The 27,820-nt window shown below is 49.9% G+C and overlaps 7 protein-coding genes across 7 annotated transcripts; 3 read left to right on the forward strand and 4 right to left on the reverse strand.

Annotated features, from left to right (window-relative positions):
- Positions 1-108: 108 nt before the first annotated feature.
- On the reverse strand, positions 109-5,165 carry fmpE (nonribosomal peptide synthetase-like enzyme fsqF; the record flags this gene model as incomplete). Its single annotated transcript, XM_032085785.1, has 2 exons — positions 109-1,079; positions 1,166-5,165. 2 exons carry the CDS (start codon positions 5,163-5,165, stop codon positions 109-111), a joined length of 4,971 nt encoding a protein of 1,656 aa, XP_031947175.1.
- An 860-nt stretch (positions 5,166-6,025) lies between these two features.
- BDV37DRAFT_235221 (uncharacterized protein) lies at positions 6,026-8,418 on the forward strand. The gene is made up of 2 exons (XM_032080465.1): positions 6,026-6,277; positions 6,330-8,418. The coding sequence occupies exons 1-2, from the start codon at positions 6,238-6,240 to the stop codon at positions 8,285-8,287; spliced, it is 1,998 nt and encodes a 665-aa protein (XP_031947176.1). The 5' UTR covers positions 6,026-6,237; the 3' UTR covers positions 8,288-8,418.
- Positions 8,419-11,238: 2,820 nt separating this feature from the next.
- On the reverse strand, positions 11,239-12,299 carry BDV37DRAFT_1125 (uncharacterized protein). Its single transcript, XM_032078404.1, has one exon. It carries the CDS (start codon positions 12,098-12,100, stop codon positions 11,543-11,545), a length of 558 nt encoding a protein of 185 aa, XP_031947177.1. The 5' UTR covers positions 12,101-12,299; the 3' UTR covers positions 11,239-11,542.
- Positions 12,300-12,902: 603 nt separating this feature from the next.
- fmpA (fructosyl amino acid oxidase fsqB) lies at positions 12,903-15,029 on the reverse strand. Its single transcript, XM_032078776.1, has 2 exons — positions 14,525-15,029; positions 12,903-14,475 (listed from the first exon to the last, which is right to left on the reverse strand). Exons 1-2 carry the CDS (start codon positions 14,571-14,573, stop codon positions 13,043-13,045), a joined length of 1,482 nt encoding a protein of 493 aa, XP_031947178.1. The 5' UTR covers positions 14,574-15,029; the 3' UTR covers positions 12,903-13,042.
- On the reverse strand, positions 14,857-17,111 carry BDV37DRAFT_1122 (C-type lectin protein). The gene is made up of 5 exons (XM_032078395.1): positions 16,762-17,111; positions 16,424-16,695; positions 15,528-16,370; positions 15,389-15,470; positions 14,857-15,334 (listed from the first exon to the last, which is right to left on the reverse strand). The coding sequence occupies exons 1-5, from the start codon at positions 16,974-16,976 to the stop codon at positions 15,256-15,258; spliced, it is 1,491 nt and encodes a 496-aa protein (XP_031947179.1). The 5' UTR covers positions 16,977-17,111; the 3' UTR covers positions 14,857-15,255.
- Positions 17,112-17,567: 456 nt separating this feature from the next.
- Positions 17,568-21,902, forward strand: fmpD (ABC-type transporter fsqE; the record flags this gene model as incomplete). The annotated part of the gene is made up of 5 exons (XM_032088646.1): positions 17,568-17,762; positions 17,827-18,928; positions 18,981-19,815; positions 19,880-21,226; positions 21,294-21,902. 5 exons carry the CDS (start codon positions 17,568-17,570, stop codon positions 21,640-21,642), a joined length of 3,828 nt encoding a protein of 1,275 aa, XP_031947180.1. The 3' UTR covers positions 21,643-21,902.
- Positions 21,903-22,135: 233 nt separating this feature from the next.
- BDV37DRAFT_277514 (uncharacterized protein) lies at positions 22,136-26,860 on the forward strand (the record flags this gene model as incomplete). The annotated part of the gene is made up of 1 exon (XM_032085786.1): positions 22,136-26,860. The coding sequence occupies one exon, from the start codon at positions 22,136-22,138 to the stop codon at positions 26,858-26,860; it is 4,725 nt and encodes a 1,574-aa protein (XP_031947181.1).
- Between the last annotated feature and the right edge of the window lie 960 nt (positions 26,861-27,820).

Here is a 27,820-nt window from a genome sequence, read left to right on the forward strand (position 1 = left end):
ATGTCCAGGTTTTCGGACTCAGTTTCACTACTAGCGACAAATCTGACATTAGCTTCTACGGAAGTATGTCCAGGTCATGAGGAATGATAGACGTGACAGTGAAAGCAATCAACTACTATCGTCTGTAAGGTTCAGGATCCCTTGTAATGCCTCGCAGAACTGTCGCACCTCCTCGATAGTGTTATAATGCACAAAGCTGACCCTGATTAGGCCGTTTTCGTCGAGGTTCAACACGTCGTGCGTCGGTCGAGGTGCCCAGCAATGGCCTGACACTATCCTGAATTGCGTTTGTCTATTGATCTGGTTCATTATCTCTCGTGAAGACCGTCCTATCACCTGGAATGTGATTACCGGCACCCGTTTCTCCGGATTTGATGACTTCTCTCCAAAAATACGGAATATGCTTGGGTGCCGTCGAAGGTAGGATAGGAGCGCTTCTTGAAGAACCGTCTCTTGTGCAATAATATTCTCCCAGCCGACTTGGCTAAGGTACCTTGTAATGGCTACGAGAGCCGCCTCAAGTTCGAAGGCAGGGGCACCAAGCCGCAGGCGCCAGTCCAGTCCTGGGAAATCACTAAGGAAGAAATGGCTGATCCCAGTCAACATACGTTTCTGAACACTTCGCCGGCCGTATAGCTGTGCTATATGTGGGCCAAAGACCTTATACCAGCTAAAGCAGTAGAAATCAACATCTAAAGCTTTGACATCGATCGGACGGTGAGGCGCCCAAGCAACTCCATCGACGATCAGGATGGCTCCAGGAACGCTATGGACCGCATCTGCAATCTTGCGAATGGGATGAACGGTTCCTACAACATTGGAAACGTGATTGCAAGCGACGACTCGTGTGTTGGGTGTCAGAAGTGGCTTTAACGTTTCCAGCGAAAGGCAAGGATCATCACCCGCCGGTGGCGCCCACCATTTAATGGCAATACCAAGATCTTTGGCAAGGAATATCCACGCGGCTGCACTAGCTTCGTGGCATAGGTTTGAGACGATCATCTCGCAATCTGAGTTCAGCGCCGGTCGTAGTGCCTGGCCCAAAATGCGTAGAAGCATCGTCGTCGATTGGCCAAATGCTACATTTTTTTCTTGTCAGCCGCCTGCCTTTGCTGGTCAAAGAGATATCTACAACTGCATGGCACAGCCTGCGAATGTAACTTACCGACTTCATCAGAATCTGCATTCATGAATGCCGCTAGTTCAGCGGTCTTATTCATCAGACCCTCTGTTTTTTTCTGACTTTGCGGATCATCAAGTCCGACCTCGATGGGAAACGAAGACATGTAATCATGCGTCCTTTCGATGGCACCCTGATACACAGCAGTCCCAGCCGCATTGTTGAACGCTACGATGCCTCCCTGCAGGGCTGGAAACTGCCTGCGTACGCTTTGCACATCAAAGGCGTCTTGGACTGGTGCCATACTGCCCTCCACACTTTCCTCGTCGGTGGACGGGGGAGTCGGAAGGAAGCCGGGCAACATAAAGAACCCACTTCCAATCAGCTGTTTGATATTCGCTCGCAAAGCTTCTTTAACACCATCGGACGGGCAACTTGGTCCGTTGGACACACCGAGCGGTTGGCCATCTGTTTCAAACATGTGCATAAGTGGAAACAGAACATGTTTCTCTTGCTTAGCGGCAACACTTTGACGTAGCTTAGAAAGCCACTCCTGCTGGAGCACGGGCCGTATATTGTAGTCAAATTCATCCTGTAGAAGCAGCCAGATATTATGAAACTGAACGCCATCTAGGACCTTTACCACTGGCTTACACTCAAGGTCGAACACGCAGTGAAGAATAGTCTCCGATACCCGGGAAATATCTGCCAAAAAGAGCCATCCATTCGCACTTTCTTTATCGTAGGCGCCGATTTCGATTGAGGCCGCGATGTATCTCCAAATGAAGTCATTCTTACTGGCAATACCTCGTTTAGCATCACCAATGATGAATCCCGGCTTGACAACTCGGACATATTTGGCTTTTTTCTCCGTATGATCAGCAAACCTCTTTACAAGAAGCTCTGACATGGCCTTCGAGCGTGCGTACCCAGATCCTTGAAGAGCCTTCTGTATATTGGCGGCGTCGTCATTGTCGTCAAAGCTGAGTTGTTGCCCACCAGATACAAACACAAAGCTGTGGAGTGGCCTTTCACGGTTGTTAACCGCTTTGAGCAACTGGATGGTTGACGATACGTTTGTAGCCTCAAGACTGTCATAGTCCATATGATAGTGGACTTTGGCGCCGTTGTGGATAATTGCATCAATTCCCTGTCCACCTAGTCCCTGAAGCAAACGCCATTGATCCGAATCAAGACCAAGTTGGGGCCGCGATAGATCACCTAGCCAAATCTCAAGCCTGGAAAGGTATTCATCTCTCCACCATGTGGCAGTGACTGCCTTCTGTATGAGATAATCACGAGCAGCGTTTTCCGATGAGCCCCGAACGAGCGCATAGATTTGGCAGGTAGACTGTGTGAGAAGCTGACGCAATATCTCTATTCCTAGATAACCAGAAGGCCCGGTGAGGAACACATGATGTATGTCCGAGTCGTTATACAGCTTCTCGGAAGAATTGAATACCGACCTAAGCATTAGGTCTATGTTACTTTCTGTACTGATCTCTTCCTGGGTCGCAGCTTTCGATACTTGGTGACTTCCGCTCGCGTCTATAATAGAAGCGATTGTGCGTATAGTTGACCTCGAGCTTAGCATTTCGTCCATTGGTATCTGGACCCCGAATTTATCTTTAAGAGAAAGTGAAAGTGACATAATCTGAACGGAGTCAATGCCACCCGACTGTAGCTTGAAGTCTCGATTTTCAAATTGCCGATGGTGGTGACCATCCTCTCCTGCAACAGCACTGGCATACAGCTGAGCTACTGCTCTTGCAGTGCGTTCATGGGGAAGCAGCTGAGTGGCATCTGTGGCGGGCAGTGATTGATCCGCCACCGTAGTATGTTCAGCCGGCATGCCCAGGATCCATTTATTGATAGCAGCCCTATCTAGTTTCATCGACGCGTTGAACGGCATGTTGCTGACGACAAATAGTTTGCTTGGAATCATGTATTTTGGTAGACGTGATAACAGGAACTTGTTGATTTCCTCTCTAATGCGGTCCACATCTTTATGTATCGCGAGCTTCATATTGGAGTGATTAGGACCGGAATGCCCATCGATTTGAACCACGGCGACCAGATGGCCTCTCAAATGCCCTTCTTTGGGTAGACCTACCATACAGTAGGTCACATTGGGGAATTGACTAAGGTGATACTCTACTTCCCCAACCTCAATGCGTTGGCCATGGTACTTCACTTGACCGTCTGCACGGCCCACAAATTCGAGGCTTCCATCGAGCGTATCGATACTATAACGGAGCAGGTCCCCAGTCTTATAAAATCTTGGCTCATCAATTTGGAGGTCTGAGCACCACGAGGGGCGCTCAACAATGGCCGCACTCGTTTTGGGGGGGTCATGGATGTATTCCTGAAGCAGGCCTGGTCCGGCAACCAGGAGCTCACCTACAGCTCCCACTGGTACCAAGCGATCATGGTTCTGAGGATCCACAAGTACACAAGTATAATTTTTAAGACCGTGGCCAAGGACCTCTGCACGCTGAGCAAGGCGTCCAATGATGCAACCACCCGTTTCTGCAGGTCCGTAGCCTTGGTAGAGTGAAACACCGCTCTGTGATGACCATCGTGCCACCACATCAGCTCGCAGGGCTTCCCCTGAGAATATGAGTGTCTTCAATGTGGGGAATGAAGTAGGCGTCAACATATTTGCCAATGAAGGGGTCATGATCGCCAAGGTTACTTTGTATTTGGTACAAAACTCTGCGAGATTGAATAGTCGATCTTCTTCACTCGGTATGCAGATGCAACTCTGGTACGCCAATGTTGCAAAGACGTCGGTGATGAATATGTCCCACGTAGATGCAGCAAATTGCAAACACCTGGACCCCCGGTACCCAAGGGCTCCGCCCTCTGCCAGTAAGCGAGTGGCGAGTGCTTGATGCTGGACGATAATTCCCTTGGGCTTCCCAGTTGAGCCAGAGGTAAAGATACATACTGCAGGGTCTTCTGGCCTGACACGAGGAAGCGATCGGCCAGGTGAGGCCTTATCATATTCGCTTGTCAGGTTATCCGCGCAAACCGTCAGGGTGGCTTTACCCATGTCGGCGAATGTCGGGGCCTGCAATGGTGAGACCAAGATTATATTTGCCTGTACTCGGTCGATGATCTCTTCAGCTCGTGCCTTTGGCTGCGAGGGATCAATGGCCACAAAGGCAGCTCCAGCTTTGACAATGCCCAGCATAGAGACTACCATCCAAATGCTTTTTTCGAATGAGAAGGGGATGAAATCGCCCCTCTGCACTCCTTTGGATAGCAATAGATGCGCAAGCTTGGAGGCTAGCCCGTCCAGCTCTGTGTAAGTCAAGGCACCATCCCATGATTCCACGGCTGGTGCAAGAGGGGCCGTTCGGACCGACTCACGCCAGAGGTCGTGCACAGAAACCCGTGGCTCAAACGACGTATGAGGCAAGAATGACCGTAGTGTTTTCTTGTCTATTTGACTAACTGACTGTTTGTACCATTTGTAAGAAGCCGAATCCACCAAATCTGAATGTATCTCGAGGAGAGTGTTCCATAACGCGGACGCAAACTTGCGTGGCACGCATGTGTGCTGGGTGTACAATCGTAGATCTCGACTCAACCTTTCGGATGATTGCACAATATAGCTGAATATGCCATCGTCAACGTCAACGTCAGCAAAGGCGACAGCGGTATTAACTTGGTTGCGATGCTTGTCGGCCTCGAAAGGAGTGAACGTCAGTCGAGGATCAGGGTAGAATGTCGAACCTTGAGGAACAGACACTGGCCAGTGCGAGCATGCCAGCTTTTTACTTCCCATACCAACCACAGCGAACGCAACAGTGTCAGACACAAGATACAAGTGAAGCAACATGGCCCATGCCCTGAGTATGCCATCGCGTTGTTCTGTCACGGAAGTCGCTGGGGGGGGTGAGCGGGAAGAGTGGTGGAATTGTGAGAGCCTCGTCAAGAGAACCTTCGAGTCTGCTCCTGCCTTGGTTGTAGGCAAATTACCGGGAATCGTTTCCATCTCGTGGTCATATTGAGATAACGAGGGTGTTGGTTTTGCCATATCGTTCAATGCGTAGGCGATTTCGTCTACCCTCAGGCTGCTGGGTGGACTTCGTGGGAACACGCTGCGGCCTTAGTCAAGGGCAAGGATGTCGCCAACGACGTAAATTATTATGTGGTCCCTGAACCGTCTTTTTTCCAATGCCAATTCTCGGTCCGTTGGTTCGGTGTTTAAATTCGGGATCCGTGAGTCCGTGACTGCTCGGCCCGCTACTACAAGGTCACGACTCACTTCCCTAATCTATGAACCAGGAGACCTGAGGGTTGAGTTTAGCTTTCAACATTCAGGTACCATTCCACTAGATATGTTCTATAGATGTGTTCTTTGAGAGAGAGATGTAGATGCGTGAATGGAAAATATAATTACTACAAACAGTATCGATTGGTCTATACTTGTTCTCTAATTGAGATATATATATATATACCATGAAAGGGGGGTAACATGAACTACTGTTCTGAATAGGCAAAAGATTTACTAGTTATTGAATGATCAAGGGTTAAGAATATTCTTAGTATGATGAATAAATAAAATAAAATAATTATTATTAGTCTGTGTATAGCAGTTGTGTTCGTTCTTCGGTTACTGGCGGCTTCATAAGCTTCTTCGCGGGCTCGGCTTATCATAGGTTGTTGAATAAGTCACCTCTATTGGAGTTTCTTTTTCCCGGATTTAGACCTCTCTCTGCTCTCAATTATAGGGGGAAAAGTGTTCTGTCTTGTTTGAAACTGCACTATATCCAGCTTCAAGAATTTAGCGCTGAAAAGGACTCGTTAGTTGACTTGTGGTTCGCGGTCGAACAGTTATAAATTGTAATAACCATGCACTGATTATAATAATAAAATGACGTTCGGTCACCGTGCCTTACTAAGCACATGCCACGCCTGTCTCTTTGTTCTCTATTCCCTTTGTCTTCGATGTCTTTGTTTCGTAGGCTGTTTACATAAAGAGGGCCTCAGCGCCACCGCGATGGTGGTATCAATACCCCCACCAGTTTCATCCGATCTAACGCTTTGTTAACACCACATCTCCGGAGCCTGCAGATCGGCTTTTGATCTGATGAGTGCATCTCACCATGGCAGACTCTCGCATAATTCAGATATGGAGCCAACACGGTAAGAGTTATGTTTCATGCGCGGTCTGGTCTCTAGAACTGAATGTAAGCAGTCTTACTCAGTGAGCACACATGGCGAGTTCTGCGAACATCATACCGCGAAAATTACCAGTGGCAGTCTATTGACATTGCGCTTACCAACATTCATGGCGTATGCACGGTGGGAGGGGCCAACCTCTCCAGGAGCACCAACAACCTACGTGTTGTCGTTGTTCATCAGGACAAATCGAGGCGACTCGAGGCAGAATCCTTTGGCGCAGCAGACGCTTACGAATTCTTCGTACAGACTCTCTTGGCGTCGGCGGCCCAAGGCCAAGAGCGATTAATCAAACTCATCGTCCCACTAGCAAAGGGATACATAGTGCGGTCGGATATTATCAATATACGTCTTCACGATTGTTTGCTTGTTGAGCAAATCAGATCCTTTACAAAACCACTACAACGCTATGAAAGTGAAACGGCCCCTATTGTAATCCTTGGCAAGGATGACATCTGCTTATCAGCAGTATTTGCTGCAGCTGCAGCCTGCATACTTGTGCGTCCGGTGCCCCAGGCTGAACAGGAGGCTGTATCCTGGGAGTTGGACAAAGAGCTTGATAATCGACTCTCCTTCCCATGGATTATTCCAGAGACGGCCCGTCAGAGAACTCTCGTGCTTGTCGAAGCGAACAGCTCCCACCCGGAAGATGGACTTGGGCTCTATACTGCTGCTGCGGCTCTAGGAATCAGTCTGGTTGTCTTGGATAGTGCTGGACACTGGCTTGAAAGCCGTGATAACGCCCATATACGTGAGGCTTTCATTCCAACACAACTTACTAACCCTCCAAAAAGTGATATGAAGGACCACATCCTCGCATCTTTGCGGGCATACGGCAAGCCTGTGGACGGCATCGTCACTTTTGCGGACACCTATTGGCCTTATGTTGCCGAGGCCGCCAATGTTCTAGGTCTGCCAACCGCGTCGCCAGAGGGCTTCAGGATTGCGACAAACAAGTATCTTACAAGTGTATTCGCCGGCCACGAAGCCTATCGCGCATCGAGTCTCGCTGAGGCTGTCTCGATATCTGAGGAGCACGACCTCCCTTATCCTTTGATTATAAAACCATGTGGGGGATGGAGTTCTGAAGGGGTGTACCGTGTCGATTCACGTAGCGCTCTTGAGGATGCAGTAAGCGCGATTATCGCTTCCCGTCACGGACCCGAGTTCGTCATTGAGCCCTACTGCGACGGACCCGAGGTCGATGTCAACCTTGTACTACAGGACGGAGAGCTGCTGTTCTTCGAGGTGTGCGATGATTTACCAAAGTCAGCCGATGTGAATGGACCAAGCCTTGGTTCTTTAACCAACTTTCATGAGCTGTGCAGCGTTTATCCCTCAAAGCTTCCTGAGGCAGAGATCAAGCTTCTGCGCGACACCTTTCTGGAAATGCTATTGTCGCTTGGCCTAAGGAGCGGGGTCATGCACCTGGAGGGACGCATAGAGAACTCTGTGGTCGAGTATATGACGAAGGACGGAGTTATGGTGCTCTCCCCACGGAGCAGTCACAGTAATCGTGCACCAAGGGCATGGCTCATCGAGATCAACCCTCGCCCTCTAGGGATGACAGGCTCCCAAATTATTGAATCCACGTACGGAATCGACTACTGGGGCTTAGCATTACTTTCGGCCGTGGGTGATAAGACTCGCGTTCGCGCTCTTGCCCGACCATTCCTCAAGGGACCGCAATATACCAGTGTGATGGTTTTCATTCCGGCTGATTTCACCTCCTCGTGTAAAGGTATCTTTGACTCGGAGGACATTTGCGCGGACCTCATTGCAAGAAGACCTGATCTCGAAGCATTCATTAGTAAATGCGGTTGTCTTGTAAAACGAGGACAACATGTCCCACATCCCAGCACTGGACGGAACACCTTTCTAGCTTACTTCAATGTTTTCTCGCGGAATAGTCGCGAAGAGGCATTGAATATTGCCAAAGAAGTTCGAGAGGCAGTCAGATATACTTTTATTTGAAGAGCAGTGATCATGAAAAGATCTTTTGTCTCAGAGGCGGCCGAAGCCAGAAACATCACACACACAAAGTAATCGAAAGACAGTAAGGTATATAGAGGCAGATATTGTATCTGGGAGCAGACCATTGTCCCGTAAAATTGGAAGATAAATGTAACAATAACATCACGAAATGATCACTTGGTCTGGAAAGTAGCAACCCAACTGAAAGATGGTATTCAAACACGTCGCGATGAGGATGGTTGTCAGAATCTTTTGTCCAAGTTAGAGGTATCACGAGACTGCAATTTATGGTCCAAGTCCGAATCGGTCAACCCAACCTTCTTCATCTTTTAATGTATTACCTTCGAAGGTTACTTCTAGAACGCGGAGCCTGTTCCATCATCGACTATCTCCTCCTGCCTCTGTAAAGTAGCGAGGAGTAATGCTACTTTCTGTTCTTGATAAGCGCAGGAGTTCTTTAGACGATCTACCGGTCGCTGGCCATTCTGACAGCGACTCGAGTCATCAAGATAGACCCCGAGTGCTTCAATCAGCCTACGTAAGCGCCGAAGCTCGACTATTATAACATGTCTCCAGATCATAGCGGCCTCCTCGCTTTCGGCCCTATATTCACCAAGTAGTAAGGCGCGTGGACTTTGCTGGTCATTAATAGAATAACTATTCAGATTCGCATTTGTGCTGCCGCTCCACCGAGAGACAATGTTCTCGATCAAAATCAATGCCACCTCGATGGCAACAAGCGCCAGCATCGGACCGACTACAGCTAGTTGCCACTGTCTGGACTGTGTCACGCGCTGAACAGCTTTGGTGCTTGTCTTTACGGTATGCATGATCTTATCAATCTTTGAGCCAGGGTCGCCGATTTCAGCCTCCAGATTTGTTATAACATTAAAGAGGATGTGAATACCGGTGTGTTTGTCGGAACTGACTGGGGCGTTTGTTATCTGTTCTTGCAGTATGTTTTCGGAAGTCCGGGGAGTCGCTGTGCTTGCTGTAGTTGCATAAGGTGTAAGGGGCAACGTTGTATGGACACGGTCAATAGTGGAGGATGCAACGAAGGCCATATGCAATCCCGAAGTGCAGTCTTCCGTCGGACTCGGGATGTCAAGCTGACTCAGAGCACCCCCGAATACATCACCCGTTGTTGTTGCGTTGTGGTCAGCAAACAATATGTTACTATCCCCGTCGGCGCACAGTCCAGCGGGATCAGGCCCGGTGCCAGAGTCCCAGTTGAGAAGCGGGGTGAGATCTAGGTCGATGGGGACACGGTCCGCGCCGGTAGACGAGTCTGCAGACGCTGGCAAATGTCGGAAGGCTCCCGTTTGAGTACTATTCCCTACACCACGCGGTGCCGTGGGGCCCGTTCGCTCCGTGGCCGTCAGGCTTGAGTCCGAGCCACGCTTGCGGCGTCGGCGTCCCTTGGAGCACCGTCCAACCATGGAGACTTCAAATTGACAGTCATATCCTAGAAGCGATCGGTAAGGGGCTTTATTGGATTCCAAGCAACACAAATCACGTACCGGCGCTAATGCATCGCCGGCAACCTGTTCTTTCGCCGCTGCATTTTACCTGTCAAACGTGTCGTCAGTTGGACCGTCGCTTGCGTGACAAGCTAGTGGGACAAGTGTACCTTTGATGCGTGACATTCGTTGCATGCTGAACGTAAACGCTGTCCAGCAGCGATATTATCCATGTCTGCCACCGGTGTTTTGAAGTTCGGGAGGGGGTAGGAGCAGCCGTCGATTCCAGGTTTTCCGATCAGGTCCAATGCGTTCTCAACGCGATGAAATGATATAGGTCTCCTTGATCGTTGTGATGAAGACGTTGGTCATCTAGTACTTTTGTTATGCATCACGTGCCCAATATTCAGGACGACGGCAGCAAACATCTATGATGACTATCAGCCAGTCGTTGGCTGTATCACAAGCCTTCTGTTGGCCGGTACGACAACCAAGCAGCGCCGCATCCGGGGAGAATGGTGTGATTCGTCTTCTCGGGAAGTGATATCAACGCCGACAAGGATGTATACAACCTACCCCGCTGGCCTGGCGGTTAGGCGGGCAGCGGTCAGCGGTGGGGTTCTTTTGCGTAAGACATTGAGAATTTTGTTAAAAGTCGAATGTTCAAAATACCGTAGTGGAAAGGAAGAGTTGAAGCTAAGAGCCGACAGATTATTCCTCATTTTTCTAGTATCGTTTCATAATCTCGCCCAACATGCTCCAATGTCAATTGACTCTATCACAGGTCCCTTCTATCTTTTCCACGCTTGCATTCTGTCCTTTGCGAGACCATTGTCAGACAATTCCGAGCCATACGACATTCCGAAGTTCTAGATCCCGTCTGCCGGGCATATTAAGCCACAGTAGATTATTCCAGTTTAGTATAGACTAGAGGGACTCCGCTAGACAAGCTGACGTGATACTGTCCTTCGTCAATACTACATTCATATTCCGTTTAAAGTACGTATATATACTTCTAAAGAAGAAATTGCTTACTTAGCTAGAAATTGAGTTCGACAGGAAGACTTCAGCCACAGCGGCCGAGGTTCTTGAGGCTCCTGTTCCCCTAACATAACTATTTTGGACTAGTGCTGGCCCCCGCGTCCAACACTATTTCTAGCGAGGGCTGTTTGGTTGTATTGGTTATGTAAATGGCGCACTGTCTATGACGCTCCTTAAGATATACTAAAAGACCTTTCAAGGAAAAAGTCAATGATTCAATAAAGATGTAAGAAAAAGCTCCCTTGTTTTTATGTACTGTAGGTTATTATTAACTACTTCCTATTCGGGAGTCTGTGGTCTGGACCACTACTGGAGGTTAACCTTACTTAGAAGAGCGGTTTGTGGGACGGGCCTCCGGATCGTCTTATGATGATTAGTAGTATAAACATCAGATATTCACTAATCAAAGCAGGCTAACTCAGTGGAAAATCATTACACAAGGGCTTGGTAAACCAGCACAACCTACATTCAGTTTCTGATATGACCACTTGGTGAGCTTTGAATCAAACTTTTACACTGTATATATAGTTCATTGGTTGTATTTTGCCGATTATTTTGACCGCCTTCTTAACACTGCGACCCGCTTAGGGCTTACCCGTAGACCCCCTTTTCCATCCACTTTTCCCCGGATTAGTTGAGAACTAAAAAAAAGTTAAGATGGAACTCTATTGCTTCCACTGATCAGTTACATCTATGATCAGGCTGCAGGGAGACAAGAGACACGAACCTGATATATCTTACTACCAGTAATCTTTTATAAATGCGGAATATTTGCCCTCCGTTTACGCAGCGCATGGATATGATCGTTGAGCCAGAATCGCTGCAAACAGCGGTCATTCATATCTCTAGCCCCTTTGATAATCCCACAGCACTTGCCCTCCCCAGCACCACACCAGCACTCGAACTCGCGGTCCATAGTCCACTCCGTGCTCGGGTAAAACACCGATAATACGTCGCCCTTCTTGAGCGGCCTGTCGCGACTCACCCTCATTTCCCATGTCGACGTGTCGCATTCGAGCGAGGGCGCACAGGAATGATTACAGTAGTAGAGATCGGAGTTCCAGACAAAGTGCGTGTTGGGCCCACTCTGCACCGTGGCGTAGTCCTGCTGGGAAGTAGGTGTTATACCGTTGATGCGGGCAAAGACGGCTCCAGCGGGCAAGTCGACCTTGGACTCGGCCCACGACCGGAAGTAGCTGCCGTCCCTTTCCTTGTGCACGACCATGAGACGATCCAGGTCCGGGTTCACCCATGCCGGAAGAAGCTGGGGCTCTGCCACATATTCCTCCTTGGGGCGGGCGCCAGTGGTCATCTTGTTAGGTGGAGAGCAGTGTTTAACTCAATTTGCGTGTGTGGAGACGGATGATAGGCAAAGATCGCTCACGGAACTGCAATCCGTCCTCCTCGGCGCCGTGGTACCCTCATGGCCTTATATGCCGCTCGGGGATTGGTGCATGCACCTGGCTACCGTACGGCATCCTTCTGTATATGGGGTTACATGCGTCGGGGTCCGACGGACACAGCCACGCATTTAATTGGCGTGTGTCTCTTTACTGCTCATGCCGTCAGCGTAAACGTTCAATTTGATCTCAACTCGCCCTTTGCCGCTTCTATATCGCCAGTTTTACCCCAGATGACAGGGGGCCTGGCTCACGGCTGACGCGTCGCCAAGCTTCGGCTTCTCACGGTACTTTGGTTCTAGGAACGGCGAATGTACAATAATTTCACTAGAGATCTGCAGTCATCTAAGTCGTCGGGTGCTCTGTGTGCCTCCCCGCCGCGCAAAAGTCCTGTAACCTGTATTTCGGCTCTGTTGGTCGCTCTGACCTATAGGCGTCCTCAATCGTGTCCATTCTTATCATGCATCTACCCTCCAATCGTTTGGCAGCTTGTTCGCCCCGATACTGGGTGGCATGGGTCGATCCCCACCAATAGTACCATTGGCTGTCGCACGGTTGCAGATCGATGGATTTGAGTTGAACCCGCATAACAGGTTACTAAAACTATAGCATTGCAGTCACCACGAGGCACAAGACCTTGGCAAGTGAGAAATCACACGTAAAAAGTGTTGTAGAAACGTCATTGGCCGAATGGTCAAGCTATCACGTAACGTGGTCTAGATGGCGTCTTGCTAAGAAATGAAACGTTTACAGCAACCAACATTGATATGAATAAACGAATTGAACTTTAGACTCTATCTCGAATTCAGGTGATGGAGATTCATATCCACGTTCTGTGAGCACCCGATAAGGTTTTAGTGCACGAGATGCGCCGGAAATTTCCAAAGTTTGCACAACTCTTCTATCGAAGAATCTACTGGTGTGGAAGAGCTAGACACGCCCAGATGGTGAAGGAGTATGGACGTCACCTTTTCCCCCAAAACCGGTAGAAATTTGAACGCGTGATCACAGCCTCCCGAGGCGACAAATAGACTCCTATCATACGAAGGATGATAATCAACTACGAAATCATATGTCGGCGTGTCATTGTACCAACACTTATGCACCCGAGCGAATGGTCGGACGGCGATATTGTTGAGTAGGCCGTCATCTGATTCCAAAATGTCAAAACCTCCGAGATCTACCGGCCCAAGTAGCTCCAGGAGGAATAAACGGAAAGCGGCCAAAGTCTTGTTGATCGAAGCGCTCTCGGGGTCCACAACATCGCCTTGACTAGATAGCATGACATTGCACCCCCAGCCAACCTTGGGATTCTCCCAGTCAGGCTGATGGACGGGTTCTGAGAAATGGGTTTGCGGCCCAACGGCGAGAGAAGCGCTTTTCAAGATTTCCTTTTTGCTCATGGTTGAGCACTGCCCCAACTTTAAGCAGTTGTCGTGATCTGGTCCAACGCAAAATACTCCGCGATGGGTGTTTATCATCAACGGCCAGTTTCGTTTCTTGAGTTCTTTGCTTTCAGCCTCGGAGAGCTGGATGTATGCAACGACTGCGCTCTCGACACTACACATTTCTGGCACGCCCAGGATGCGTGCGGAGTGACAGCCTGCGGCAACAATCGTCAGATCAGCTATAATTTCTGCCCCGTCTCGAAGTCGGACCCCGTTGACTCGGGTTCCCTCATTCGAATAAAGCAAATTCTGCACTTCGCTGACACGACGCTCGACACGACCCATGCGAACCACTTCTTGTCGTAACCACTCCATGGCTGCCCCAGAATTGGCCCAGCCGCAGTCGTTCGAGATGAACCCTCTCAATGACCTTTCCTGCTGCTTGTCTTGCGCGTTACGAACGTTTCCAGATGGCTTCCCAGACGGCCGAAGCTCTGAACGTATCCTATCAAGTGAATCCCAGATTTCCAACGACTCAGCACCCCCAGGAGTCATCTCACAGCTAGTTTCATAGGCATCCTTGATATAATTAACGGTCTCGTCGCGCTGTCGGGGAGACCTAATAGAAGAGCCTTCTGCAGCAAATAATAGTCTCTGCTCGACATATCTGCCATCTCTGCCCCACTCTGCATGCCAGCGCTGCACAGCTTCATCTGCGAGCGCGGCGTATGGGCCTTGTGGATAGACACGACGAATGATGCGCGATGTGTCTGCATTTGCTGCTCCAGGATTATGCACGGAAGTCGATTGGGAGTCCGGCTCAAAGTCCCAGGCATCCAGGAGGATGATACTACTTTTGGCAAACGTGGCGTCTCGGCTCATGTAGTACGCCGTGGATACTACACATGTCAGTCATCTCTTCAGCTGATTACCTCAAGGCATACTTACGGCCAAAGACACCCGAGCCGACGATGATGATCTGTCGTGGAATAGCCATATTTGTACATAATCCAGTTGAAACTGAGCAGTTGACTGTTCTTGAATTGATGGTAACACTTTGAATGTTGAAGTAGACTGGGATATAGGCTATGGCTTTCTCGTTGAAACTGACTAAAACTACGTGCCAAGTGTGGATGGGAGCAGGGGGCACTGCAGGATTCACTTTCAGGCACCGGCTGAGATAGTAGACTGCCCCTTGAAAAACACACGTACGGACCGATACGAAGCATTCAACTAGGCCCAGCCTTGAAAAGGAAGCCAAGAGCAATCAGCTATGTCGGACCGATAGTAAGCAAGCAAATAATAGCGCTGTGTCGCAGCCTTTTCGGTGACCGTACCGGACAACACCTCTGAAAACTCGACCAAGCCTTTAAGGCGCCTGGCACTACAGAGGAAGCCCCATGTCTAGCTAGCCTCTAAAGATGTTAGGGCTACGCACCACCAGCCACTACCAGCACCGGCCAATAGAATGCATACAGACCAACGCTCTAAGAGGATCACAACAGATGCTAGAAAGACGCACTTTTGGCACCCAAATCAGCGTTAATCGCCAAAGAGGCTACGAGCAAGAACTGCTGGAACGAACATTTGATCAAGCGAGGGGAAGCATTGTGCTTAGTTCATATCCAAAACCACTCTAGTAGGGCATGCTAATCGTATAATCTCGGTCTTCACCCTGTTCATCTAGCCTTTACTGTGTCGCGCACAAGACGAACAGCAACCCAAGGATAGAGATAATTCATTTGCCACCAGTTTAAGCTAGAGGATTATGTTAATTAGCTGGCCACCGTACTTGAAGGAACAAAAACTCACAAACACTTGCGTCCTGTAATCCGCGGGTGGGTGGCCCAGGACCCACCCACGACGGCCTTGTGCTTCCCGTGCATGAAGTCCGCTGCAGTTGCCATGCGTTAGCGATTGTATGCTACAGAGCCATAAGCAATATACGTACCACTGTAGCCAGGATAAATGTCCATGGGCTTGAAATTGGGCTGCGGGGCAAACACCGAGCTAGTCCACTCCCAGGCCCCACCCATATCCCCCAAGCCAGAGATCCGATTGCCATTTTGAGTGACGGCGACGGGGTGAAAATGCTGCAAGCCAGCATTACAGCCAGTCAAATCTACAAAGATCTCCTCGGGATCAGGTTGCAGTCTTGGGCTACTGTCGTCGCAAGGGGGATTGCGCTTCACTTTCTGCTTCTCGACATACTCATGAATGCTTCGCACCTCATGCAAAGTAGGAATACGCGCTTTGACCCATTCGGCGTACCCTTCAACCTCATTGTATGAAGCCATGAGAGGCCAGTCAAGCGCCAATGCCAAAGGCACAGGACCATATACTGTCTTGATGGCCTGACTGTCGATGAATTGTGCGAAACCATCATCGCCTCTGTTGGTCATTAGTTGGTTGACGGTCGCGTTCCCAGATGCTGTCCGCGATACACTCGGGTTTTGAGTCCAGGTAATGGGAACCGTTCTCTTGCCAGTAGTGAACAGATATCTGGCATACTCCTCGTTGCACACTGGGCGCGCCTGCGCTTCGAATTCTGGCACTGTGACCGAGTAGGGCTCGCGTTCGTTGTCCCATGCAAAAAATCGGTTCGGCCCTTCATCACTCTCTGGATCATCGAAGCCAATTGTAAATGTCTGATTGGGAATCCCAAACCATCGGTTTTCCACGCGTTCAGAGAAGGCTTTCTTTGCCATTGCCTCAAAATCGGGTGTCGGTCCAGGTGGGGGCAAGACAGATGGGCTTTGTACGGTCAAGTACAAGAAGGTTTCGAGATGGAGTCCTATAGGACTGTAAGCTCAGAGCTACGACATATAGGGTCTTCTTTTCACTAACCTTCATGCTCGAACCCGATCCAGAGTGCACGCATGATGGTTCGGTTGCTCATTGTGTCGGGATCGTTGTACAGCGCAGTAATTCTTTTATTGACTCTCTCCCGGTAGTCAAGGATCTCCTCAAGTGTAGGCCATGACTCTGGCAGTTGGCTGTGATCATGACATTTGGTCGGGTCATCCACATCGGGATCTATGCCTCTTTGGAAGAAATCATGAAAAATAGCTGGCTCAGTCGGATTGCCATCGGTGGCCCGCGTCAAGTGTATATCTTCACTAGTAGATAAACCCGATTATGTCAGTTCACGATATATATCTTGGTGAACGACGAGCAAGACTTACAATGCTGGAATGTGACCCAGATAGAACAGGAGGGGATTACGGAGGGGAATCAGCCTCTCCATCAAGGCACTGGCAGGGATCATCTTGGTGGTCACGAGATCCCACGCCGCCCATAGCTTCTTCCATTCTTCGAGAGACGGCAAAGGCGCCGGCGCATATTCCTTAGGCTTGAGCGGGAACGCAAAGACGCTTGGCTTGGGACATTCGACAGACATTTTCCCACAGTACCTTGTCTCTCGAGCTCCTGAAGTTTAGCTAAAGGTATAGATATGATGGAGAATCAATAACAAATATAATAAGTAACGTTCCAACTACTTGTTGAAGCTGCCTAAATAGACCTAGTGTCTGATCACTGTCTTTCCAATTGCTTTGATTCCGCGGCCGTATAAATATGGCCTCAGCACCACCTACACAGAATTATTTATTCATCAATCATCTTAGATAAGACGTCTGCTAACTAACTATTGTTATCTTCTAGCCCCCACTTCGAATCGAGCGTTACTTGGTACTGTACGAGTTGCATGACGCATGCAAGTATATCTTGACCGAGCCTCAGTTTGTTGGTCGGTCCGTTCGGTGTCCGTAAACAATCGGCGTTTATATCGAATAATATCGGTGACCAACGCATGAATTCTGTCAATGTTAACATTAGTTACGGCCATTGGATTAGTAAAGGCATCTAGCACGGAACCAGCAATTACAGTCAGGTGCCAGATTGCGCTTCGAGCTACCTCTACACCCCTTGCTGGCAAAGATTGTGCCTTATTGGCTTCCATCCCAAAGCAATTGGTATAGGACGAGTAGCCATGGCCTCATCGCAAGTCGATATGAGTTCGGAAGAGCACATGCAGACTGTGCTCGAAAGGCAATTGAATGGTCTCCGCAGTGACGATAGAGGAAGGTTGAAAATAGTTACCTATGCAACGAAGCTCGACAGGACTATCCTTTGCTTCAGTTCAGTTTGCGCGATTATTGCAGGTGCCTTAAACCCGCTAGTTCCCGTACGTCTGAGCCATTCGTTTGCTCACCCAAGCAACCACTCTCGCTCACTGCGTCCTCTCACAGGTTATATATGGCCTCCTCGTGGGCGTTTTCAACGGTTTTGCGACGGGATCAGTAGATGCTGCCGAGCTGCGGTCGAAAATCTCGACGTTCAGTCTATACTATGTGTATCTTAGCATCGGCCTTTTCGTCTTTACGTACCTGGCCACGGTCGGATTCTATTACAGCGGGGAGCGAATCACGAGGGCCTTTCGAATCGCATACCTTTCTGCTATCATACGCCAGAATATGGCTTTTTTTGATGTTCTGCGTCTTGGTGAGATCTCAAACCGCATCATGTCCGACATGGGCATCCTCCAGGAAGCTATAACAAGTAAAGCTTCGACCATGCTGAGCGCAATAGCCACATTTTGCGCGGCTTTCATTATTGCCTTTGTCATGTACTGGAAAACTGCTCTGATTTTAACTCCATTTTTCATCGCAATGCTCCTGATGTTTTCCGTCGGTGGTGCATATACTGTCAGGCATCAAAAGCAATCCCGGGAAAAGTACAGTTACGCAGCTGGTATCCCCGAAGAAGCCTTCGGTGCTATCAGACAGGTAGCGGCCTTTGGGATGCAGAATTTCGTGCGACAACGCTATTCTCTAAGCTTAGGTCAAGCCGCACGAGCAGAAAGAAAAGCTCAGAACATGGTAGCGGGTCTCGTGGCATCAATGAACGCCATGCCATGCCTTATCTATGCGCTCTCATTCTGGGCAGGTTCAATCTTCCTGGTTAAAGGCGAGATGTCTGTGACTGATATCACAACAACTACACTGGCTGTAACAATCGGCGTGTTCGCCATCATTAGAATCGCACCATCCTTGCAAGCGCTGACTTCTGGGGTCGCTATTACTGGGTCACTACTGGAGACTATTGCTAGAAGGTCTCCACAAGATCCTTTGGTCGCAGACGGTGACAAGTTAACTAATGTTGTGGGTGACATCCTGTTCGATCAGGTGGATCTTGTCTATCCATCGAGAAGTCAGGCCAAAGTGTTGGACCGCGTCACTTTGAAATTCGCCGCGGACAAGAAGACGGCCATAGTTGGACCTTCTGGGGGAGGTAAAAGTAGCATTATTGGTCTCATCGAAAGGTTCTATGAGCCAACACATGGGGCAATTAGTAAGTGTAAAAGTGCATCTACGAGGCTTACAAATTGTTAATTGAATTACAGCTATCGACGGGCAAGATATCCAAGCCTTCAACCTGCGCTGGCTCCGGCAGCAGATAGGCCTAGTTGATCAGGATCCGATCCTCCTCGACGTTTCCATACTTGACAATATATATTACAGTTGCTCCAATGTGAATGATGCAGCCTCGGAAAGCGCGCGGCTTGAGAAAGTCGTCGACGCTGCGAAGAAAGCGTATGCGCATGACTTTATCATGGCATTACCTGAAGGCTACCAGACCCGAGTAGGCGAAAAGGGGCTCCAGCTCTCAGGGGGGCAACGACAGAGGATTGCCATTGCCCGTGCTCTTGTTCGAGACCCAAAAATTCTTCTTCTGGATGAAGCAACCTCCGCCTTGGACACATCGTCTGAGAAAGCTGTACAAGCAGCTATTGACGCCGCAGCAGAGCAACGTACAACCGTTGTTATTGCTCACAGATTATCCACCATTAAGAATGCTGACTCAATTGTTGTACTCGCTCAGGGCAAAGTTGTAGACCAAGGGACTCACGTCGAGCTGATGGCCCGAAATGGGTTATATGCTGACTTGATCGAGAAGCAACAGATCAAAGAAAATGGACAAGATGCATCAAGTTCATTACACACGTGTGATGAGGGTATTATCATGCTGAATGATAGTCTGGATCATGGTTCCAATTCGGATGATGAAAAGAATGGCGCATCTGTTACTGCCCGTGTTGTGGAGGCGCCCAATGACACTTCTTACAACCCAAGCGCTAGAGGGGCATTATCATTCATTTTCTTTATGAGTAGACCCGACTGGAAACTTCTGCTAATTGGTCTTGCGTGTGCAATACTTGCAGGGTTGGAAATCCCAGTGTGCGTACCTTTTCATACCTCCATATTTTTTGCCCTTAAGCAGGCGTTGACTGATTGATTCCAGCCAATCCATATTCTTTGCAAAGCTACTAACAATCACTGGGCTACCTCAAGCGCAGTACAGTCAGCTGAGACATGGCGTTAATCTGTGGACCGGTCTCTATGTCGCCCTTGCGGGGGCGGGATTCATACTCTGGCTGGGGCTCGGAATTACTCTGTCGTACGCAACGCAAAAGCTGTCCCAGCGGGTTCGCGAGATCTGTTGCCATCGTATAACAGTACAGAACATGGCCTTCTTCGATCAATCCAAAAACTCACCAAGTGCGCTTTCGAGCGTGCTCTCAAAAAGTACCGACGATCTTGCTGGTATGGGGGGCCCGGTCCTGGGAGGCATATTGACCTTCATTTCCACCATTGTCGGTGGTATAGTAGTCTCATTGGCCATCGGCTGGAAGCTGGCTCTTGTTTGTACAGCAACGATACCTGTTGTTGTTGCTTGCGGTTGGTTGCGCCTCCAGGTGCTTGCAGCATTCGATGCTCGAATTAGGCAAAGTGGAGTGGACTCGGCCGCATACGCAGGACAAATAGTGCGCTCTATGCGAACTGTCGCTTCATTAGGTCTTGAGGAGCAGGCTCTTATGCTTTATGACGGATTTCTAGCAAAGAGAGCAGCGAAGTCTCTCCAGTCCATACTGATTGCCTCAGGACTCTATGCTGCGTCGCAATCCGTTGTGTATCTATGCGCGGCCCTTGCCTTCTGGTACGGTGGAACACTGATTGCCAACCGCGAATACTCTGATTTTCAGGTCTATGTATGTTTTGTCTGTCTCATATCGGGCTCTCAGATTGCCGGTTCAATATTTACCTTTGCACCCGATGCCGGTAAGGCGATGCATGCGGCCCAGGACCTTCAGTATATAGTGGAACTCAATGACCCCGGGAATGAAGTGCAGTGGCGGCCTGCGGAGTCTGGTATATTGGAACACAAGAGAACCGAACACGAGCTTCTTCACGGCCTTGAACCTTGTCAAGTGGCCTTTAAGAACGTGTCTTTTTCGTATCCCTCCAGGCCAGACAAATGTGCTTTGGACAACTTCACGATTACTGTTGAGCCCGGGCAGACGCTAGCTTTGGTAGGCCAAAGTGGGAGTGGGAAAAGCACATGCCTCTCTCTTCTCGCACGATTCTACCCATTCCATCAGGGGCAGATCCTCGTTGATGGACATGATATACGTAGCCTGGATTTAAAAACTTATCGATCGACAATTTCACTAATCAGCCAGGAACCCGTTGTTTTCTCTGGTACCATGAGAGAAAATATTGCGGTGGGTTTAGTAGGACAAGTCAGCGACGATGACATTCTGGCCGCGTGCAGACAAGCTAATATTCTTGACTTTGTTCACTCCCTCCCGTCAGTATCCTATTCCCCAAGTGCAAAGCCCCCAAGTGGATAAGATCTAACCACATCTTACGTGTAGTGATGGGCTATCATCGATAGTGGGTACCGGCGGCAGCATGCTCAGCGGCGGGCAGAAACAACGCATCACTATCGCCCGTGCATTCCTGCGCAAGTCTAAGCTTTTACTACTAGATGAAGCCACGTCGGCACTAGATAGTGAGTCGGAGGCTATCGTACAAGCGGCCATTGATGCAGTCAAGAAGAACCGTACTACCATTATGGTCGCCCACCGTTTGAGCACAGTCATGAACGCCGACATAATTTGCGTGATGCGCGAAGGATCTATAGTCGAGATTGGCAACTCCAAACAGCTTATGGCAAGACGAGGGCTGTTTTGGGAGATGGTAGGCATGCAGAGCCTGGACTGACAGTGTAATTCCAAACGACAACACCCATAGCGGAGCAGATGATAGAGGGTCAACAAGCCAAAGTATATAATTCGGACAAAAACATTGGGGCGTGCGAAGAGAATCTAGGGTTGGCCTTGACTCTATGTAGAACTCAAATGGATGCACCTCGCAAGACCACGCCATATCTCTCGTATAAGGCCCGTATCGGCGCTTATGCAATATTCGGTACTTCGATTCGGCACCCGATGGAGACCGAATTCATTGTTGTGCGCCGAGAGAAGCCGAAACCTCTAGGAGTCATATACCGTTGGCATAGTAGAGGCCTACGGACTCTTCTTACAGCGTCTCTTATCAAGCATAGCGCCGGGGTACTATGTTCAAGAGCGAAGCGACGAATGAAATTCATCTGCAAAATTACCCCTGCCAGTCCTCGGCTCTCCCTTCTTCATCATCTAAACCCAGTATAGGAACTTCCCCCTTGAACTATCCCCCCGAGTTCACGAGTCCAAAGATGTCTTCGGGCATTCAGGATTTGCTCTCACCAGCGGAACCGTTACCTATCCAATCTCGGGACTTTGTCGTATGGCAGAAGCAGCAAGGACAGACAGGGGAGCACCAACGGCAGGTTGAATACTGGGTCAAACAACTAGAAGGAAGCCATCCAGCCAGATTTCTCTGCGACAAGCCACGACAGACTATACCGTCAGGAGCAGCGGAAAAGCAACAGGTTGAACTCAGTGGGTCGCTATATAGAGACCTACAGGACTTCTGCAAACTACACGAAGTGACCCCTTTTACTGTTCTGCTCACTGCGTTTAGAACAACACACTACCGTCTTACTGGTGTAGACGATGCGACTGTGGGCACCCTGAAGGAAAGCCGGAACGGGCAAAGACCAGAGGGCATGATTGACTTCCTTTCCAATTTACAATGCATTAGAATCCGGATCGAAGATGATCAATCTTTCGAACAGTTGGTCCGCCAAATGCACAGAACGACAGCGGACGCACATGCGAACCAAGATGTCCCATTCGAGAAGATCGTTTCGGAGCTGCCGATAGATATTAGAGACGGGTCGCGTAATCCTGTTGTTCAACTAGTATTCTCCTTGCACTCTAAAAAGGACCTAGGGCGATCCACGTTCGATAGCCTGGAGATGGAGCAGCTGAGCGTCGTGTCGGGCTCGAGATTAGACCTAGAGTTTCACCTGTTCCAAGAAGCAGAGTGCATCCGTGGCACTGTTCTATTCGCGACAGAACTTTACCATCAACGAACAATCAGCGGGATGGTTGCAGTCTTCTACGAGGTTCTCAAACGAGGCCTTGAGGAGCCTCAGACACCGGTCGCCTCTCTACACCTGACCGATGGCAGCTCCATGCTGCGCGAGATGGGTCTTCTTGAGATCAAGCGCACAATGTATGCGCGCGATTCTAGCGTGGTCGAGGCGTTCCAGCGCCAGGCCCTCGCTTCTCCTAGCGTCGTGGCTGTCAAAGACTCTGCCGGCGAGCTGACCTATGCCCAACTAGACGAAAGATCGGAGAGACTCGCCAACTGGCTTACACAGGCTGGTATCCCTGCCGAAACACTTATTGGCGTTCTTGCCCCACGGTCATGCCAGACAATTGTAGCGTTCATGGGGATCCTGAAGGCGAACCTTGCGTATATGCCGCTGGATATCAGACTTCCGAAGTTGCGCATCGAGGCCATCCTCTCTGCCGTCCCGGGCCACAAGCTGCTTCTTCTCGGACAAGATGTGCCAGCTCCAGCTATTCAGGCAGCTGATGTCGAGTTCGTCTCTATTGCCGACATCCTCCACCGTTCGTCTCAGGCTGACCGGGCCTGCAATGGACTGGCAGCGGCCTCTGTGGCACCTTCGGCTACTAGTCTAGCTTATGTTATGTTCACATCAGGATCGACAGGTAAACCTAAGGGAGTTATGGTTGAGCATCGCGGCATACTACGGGCAGCCGACGTACTGTCGCGAATTTGGGGAGCTGTTCCAGTGGCACATATGACCAATATCGCGTTTGACACGTCGACGTCGGAGATCTACACCCCTTTGTTGAACGGAGGAACAATAATCTGCATCGATGACATGACTGCCTTAGACGGAGTCAGGCTGGGCGACTTGTTCAAGGGAGAGAGAGTCGAAGTTGCTGTTTTCCCGCCGGCCTTCTTGAAGGAATGCCTCGTTGCTTCTCCCACCACGATCCAAGCACTTCGAGTACTTTTTACAGCTGGAGACCGCTTGGACGCACAGGATGCATCCAAGATACTTCAATTGGTCAAAGGTGGGGTTTACAATTCCTATGGGCCTACAGAGAATTCAGTACTTAGCACATTATACCGTATACTCCCGGAAGAAAGGTGTGTAAACGGTGTGCCCATTGGGCGGGCCGTCAGCAATTCAGGCGCATATGTCATGGATATGCAGCAGCGTCTAGTGCCCATCGGAGTCTTAGGAGAGCTCATCGTCACTGGGGACGGTGTAGCCAGAGGATACACCGATCCAGAGAGGGATCGCGATCGATTCGTGCGCGTGGTAATCGACGGTGTGTCCGTGAAGGCCTATCGAACGGGAGATTATGTGCGATACCGGCCGATGGATGGCCAACTCGAGTTTTTTGGCCGCATGGACTACCAGGTCAAGATACGAGGACACCGTATCGAGCTAGGAGAAGTGGAACATGCATTGCTTGCCTATGAGTCCGTCGATGACGCTGTGACAGTAGTGCGCGACGCGGAGGGTCAGGAGCCGGAGTTGGTTAGCTTTATCACCATCTCTGACGGTCAGGGCTTCTCTGAATGGGAGACAGTGGACAGCAACAGTGAGCAAGGACAGGTTGAAACGTGGAGGGAGCACTTTGACGTAACCGCGTATGCTGGCATCGACAACATAGACCCTAGTAAGCTAGGGAGAGACTTTGTTGGATGGACATCCATGTACGATGGGAGTGAAATCGACAGAAATGAGATGGAAGAGTGGCTGGATGACACTATGACGGCTATCCTCGACGGTGGTGAGCCCCGCAACGTCTTAGAAGTGGGCACAGGCAGTGGAATGATCCTATTCAATCTACCCAAATCTCTGCAAAGCTATGTCGGTCTTGAGCTTGCTGAACAAGCGGCAACGTTCGCGAACAAGGCGGCCCAATCGGTACCATCGTTACGCGGAAAGGTCGAGGTACGAGTCGGCACGGTCACGGACGTCTCTCGTACTGACAGGCTTAACTCGCCTGACCTAGTCGTGGTCAATTCAACGGCGCAGTATTTTCCTACTGCTGAGTATCTACTGAAGGCAATTGAGGACCTCCTTCGTTTGGACAGCGTCGAGCGTCTGTTCTTCGGCGACGTGCGGTCCTACGCTCTCTATCGAGAATTCCAAGTGACACAAGCACTACATATCACCAGTACAGCAACGCCGGGTGCGATCAGACAGAAGATGACAGCGATAGAACGAGCGGAAGAGGAACTACTTATTGATCCCGCATTTTTCACGGCATTGGAGACTCAGCTGCCGGATCTTGTAGACCACGTCGAGATCCTACCCAAGAGGATGAGGGCGACCAACGAGCTCAGCTGTTATCGATACGCGGCGGTGATATACAGAAAACACCAGAAGGAACGGTCGCAGCCCATCTACCAGATCGACGAGGGGCAGTGGATCGACTTTGTGTCGCACCAGCTAGACCGTCAGTCGCTCCTACAACTTTTGGAATCCCTTCCGATCACCGCCGTCGCAGCGGTGAGCAACATCCCGTACAGCAAAACCATCTTTGAGCGATGTGTTCTAGAGTCACTAGACAGTGCAGCGGACGAGAAGCTCGATGGCAACGACTGGGTTAGGTCTTGCCACGAAGCAGCAAGGAGTACTTCGTCGCTCTCGGTTGTCGACCTTCACGAAGTGGCCCATCTCGCCAATTTTTCTGTGGAAGTCAGCTGGGCCCGGCAGGCCTCTCAGAGTGGCGGCTTGGATGCCGTGTTCCACCGCTATACACCTAGAATCGCCGGAGCCAGGGTCTTGTTTCGCTTCCCTACCGACCATCATGGCCGGGCCTTTCACTCATTGACCAACCGGCCGCTCCAGCAGCGGCTGAAACAAAGGGTCGAAGAGCAGCTGCGCAACAAGCTCAAGGTGAAGTTGCCATCCTACATGGTCCCCTCCGTGATTCGGGTGCTGGACAAGATGCCCATCAATGATAACGGCAAAGTCGATCGCCGAGCGCTTACAAAGAGTGCACACATCGTGAAGGCCAATAGATCATCGGCTGCACGCATGTTGCCGCGGAACGACGTAGAGCGCGCCCTATGCGAGGAGTTTACCAGCGTGTTGGGTGAGGAAGTTGGTATTACCGACAGCTTTTATGATCTCGGTGGCCATTCTCTTCAGGCTGCGCGACTGGTATCCCGAATCAACCGTCGACTGATGTGCAGGCTCTACGTTTTTGATCTCCTAAACTCGCCCACCCCGGCTGCGCTAGGAGACATAATCCCCACAAGGAGCACCGAAGGACTCTCCGACGAGCCCACTTGGCACTTTGAACATCATCGTCGATCACACTCCCGACTCACAATCGTACTGATTCACGGACTTTGGGGACAGGGCAGTATCTTTTCGCCCTTGGTCCCGTTCCTAGACGATATCCTTGATGTCTTGGTCATTCATGATCCGTTCTTTGGCCGATCGGAGGGTCCCGAGACAATACCCCGATGGGCAGAGCTTTATCTCAACCATGTAGAGAAGCAGATTTCTCTAGGGCATGGGTTGATTTTTGGGGGCTACTCTCTTGGTGGGTTGATCGCGTATGAGATGGCCTCGTTGTGGCGAGCCCGACACGGCGAATACCCAGCTTCTCTCGTCTTGTTGGACGCGGCAACTTACACGAACTCTGTACACGACAATGAGAGCGAAAAGGAGATCAACTACGCTTTGACGTTGTTCGGAGAAACCCAAAAGCAGCTGATCCTGGATCATTTCAACAAGGTTGCACCACTGGCGCGCGAACCGATTCAGCCACCTGAATATCATGGCGAATGTCTCTGCGTCATAACGCCCGAATCCGCCGCGGCCGGGGCGACGGAGTGGTGGACAGCTCGTTGCCCTGGATTGCGGGTACAGTATATTGACTCTACTCATCACGCCCTTTTGGATGGCTCTAGGATCAGAGCAGTCGGGCGACTCGTAAACGAACACTGCTGTCAGATTGCTGGAAATCTGGGACCTATTACACCCTAAACGTGGCTGTGAACAAGGAGATTGTGTAAATAAGCAGATGAGGATGTAAATACATGTGCCATGTTTTTTCTTGGATATCACTGGGTGAGACCCAATTGCTACAATGTCGGATCGTTCCTTCAGATGATCGTCATTTGGGACCTCTGCGCGCAGCAACATTCCCTGTAAGTGGGTTCAATATATAGAATGTTGGGTTTCCAGGTCCAAGCGAGTAAACGAAAATAGTATGTACATGACAGCATAGATTGGGAGTTACGGGTTCTTGGAACCTAGAAAATATGGGTGGCAATTGGCAAGAGTGGAGCAAGAATAGACTCCGGAACCGGCGTTAAACAACGTCAACTTAAGCTCCAGGAAAGCCCTATTTAGAAGCCCTAAACAGGGCGTTCTTCGAAAATGAAATAATAACCTTACTATACGGATCCCACCCCTGGACAGATCGTCAATAATGACGATGCTGAACAAATCCCACGTATCTTTCTGTTCTCGCTCACAGCTTGCAGAAACCGAAAAGCAACCCCTCTCCAAATCGGGCCCCCACTTCGATATCAAACCAGCGGAGTACTGGTCGTGTAGGTCTTCATAATGTCTAGGATGGTTATAAGTTGTTAACGATCTCACATGTCCATGAGTGCTATGATACAGATCTACTGTAGCATTAGGGTTTCCGAGTCAGAGAGAGGGCCATTGGAGGGATTTTTTCGCTTGCATACGATGCACATGGGCCTCACTAACGACTAACGACCTTTCTTCATACGAAAAGGAGCAAAAGGAGGCAGAAAGAGAAAAGGCGACGTGTGAATGGTGTCCAGGTTTTCGGTGTCTTCCTTAAGGTGCCTAGTAACGCAGCGAAAAATGTCCTTCAGCACATCATACTGGACCTGGAGCGACAGCTTCATCAAGCTTATGCCGCCCAGGCTCGGTCAGGGAGGTTATGTGATAGGCAGCTTCGATATGCGA

The sequence above is a fragment of the Aspergillus pseudonomiae genome, assembly GCF_009193645.1.
Source record: "Aspergillus pseudonomiae strain CBS 119388 unplaced genomic scaffold BDV37scaffold_1, whole genome shotgun sequence".
Classification (NCBI taxonomy): Eukaryota; Fungi; Ascomycota; class Eurotiomycetes; order Eurotiales; family Aspergillaceae; genus Aspergillus; species Aspergillus pseudonomiae.

Coding starts and splice junctions, on each gene's coding strand:
- BDV37DRAFT_235221 (XM_032080465.1), top strand. CDS start 6,238: ATGGCAGACTCTCGCATAATTCAGATATGGAGCCAACACG. Junction 6,278..6,329: donor TCAGATATGGAGCCAACACG/GTAAGAGTTATG, acceptor GAATGTAAGCAG/TCTTACTCAGTGAGCACACA.
- BDV37DRAFT_1125 (XM_032078404.1), bottom strand. CDS start 12,100: ATGACCACTGGCGCCCGCCCCAAGGAGGAATATGTGGCAGAGCCCCAG.
- fmpA (XM_032078776.1), bottom strand. CDS start 14,573: ATGGCTATTCCACGACAGATCATCATCGTCGGCTCGGGTGTCTTTGGC. Junction 14,476..14,524: donor CGGCTCGGGTGTCTTTGGCC/GTAAGTATGCCT, acceptor TGACATGTGTAG/TATCCACGGCGTACTACATG.
- BDV37DRAFT_1122 (XM_032078395.1), bottom strand. CDS start 16,976: ATGTCTGTCGAATGTCCCAAGCCAAGCGTCTTTGCGTTCCCGCTCAAG. Junction 16,371..16,423: donor GATCGGGTTCGAGCATGAAG/GTTAGTGAAAAG, acceptor ACAGTCCTATAG/GACTCCATCTCGAAACCTTC. Junction 15,471..15,527: donor CATTTATCCTGGCTACAGTG/GTACGTATATTG, acceptor TGGCAACTGCAG/CGGACTTCATGCACGGGAAG.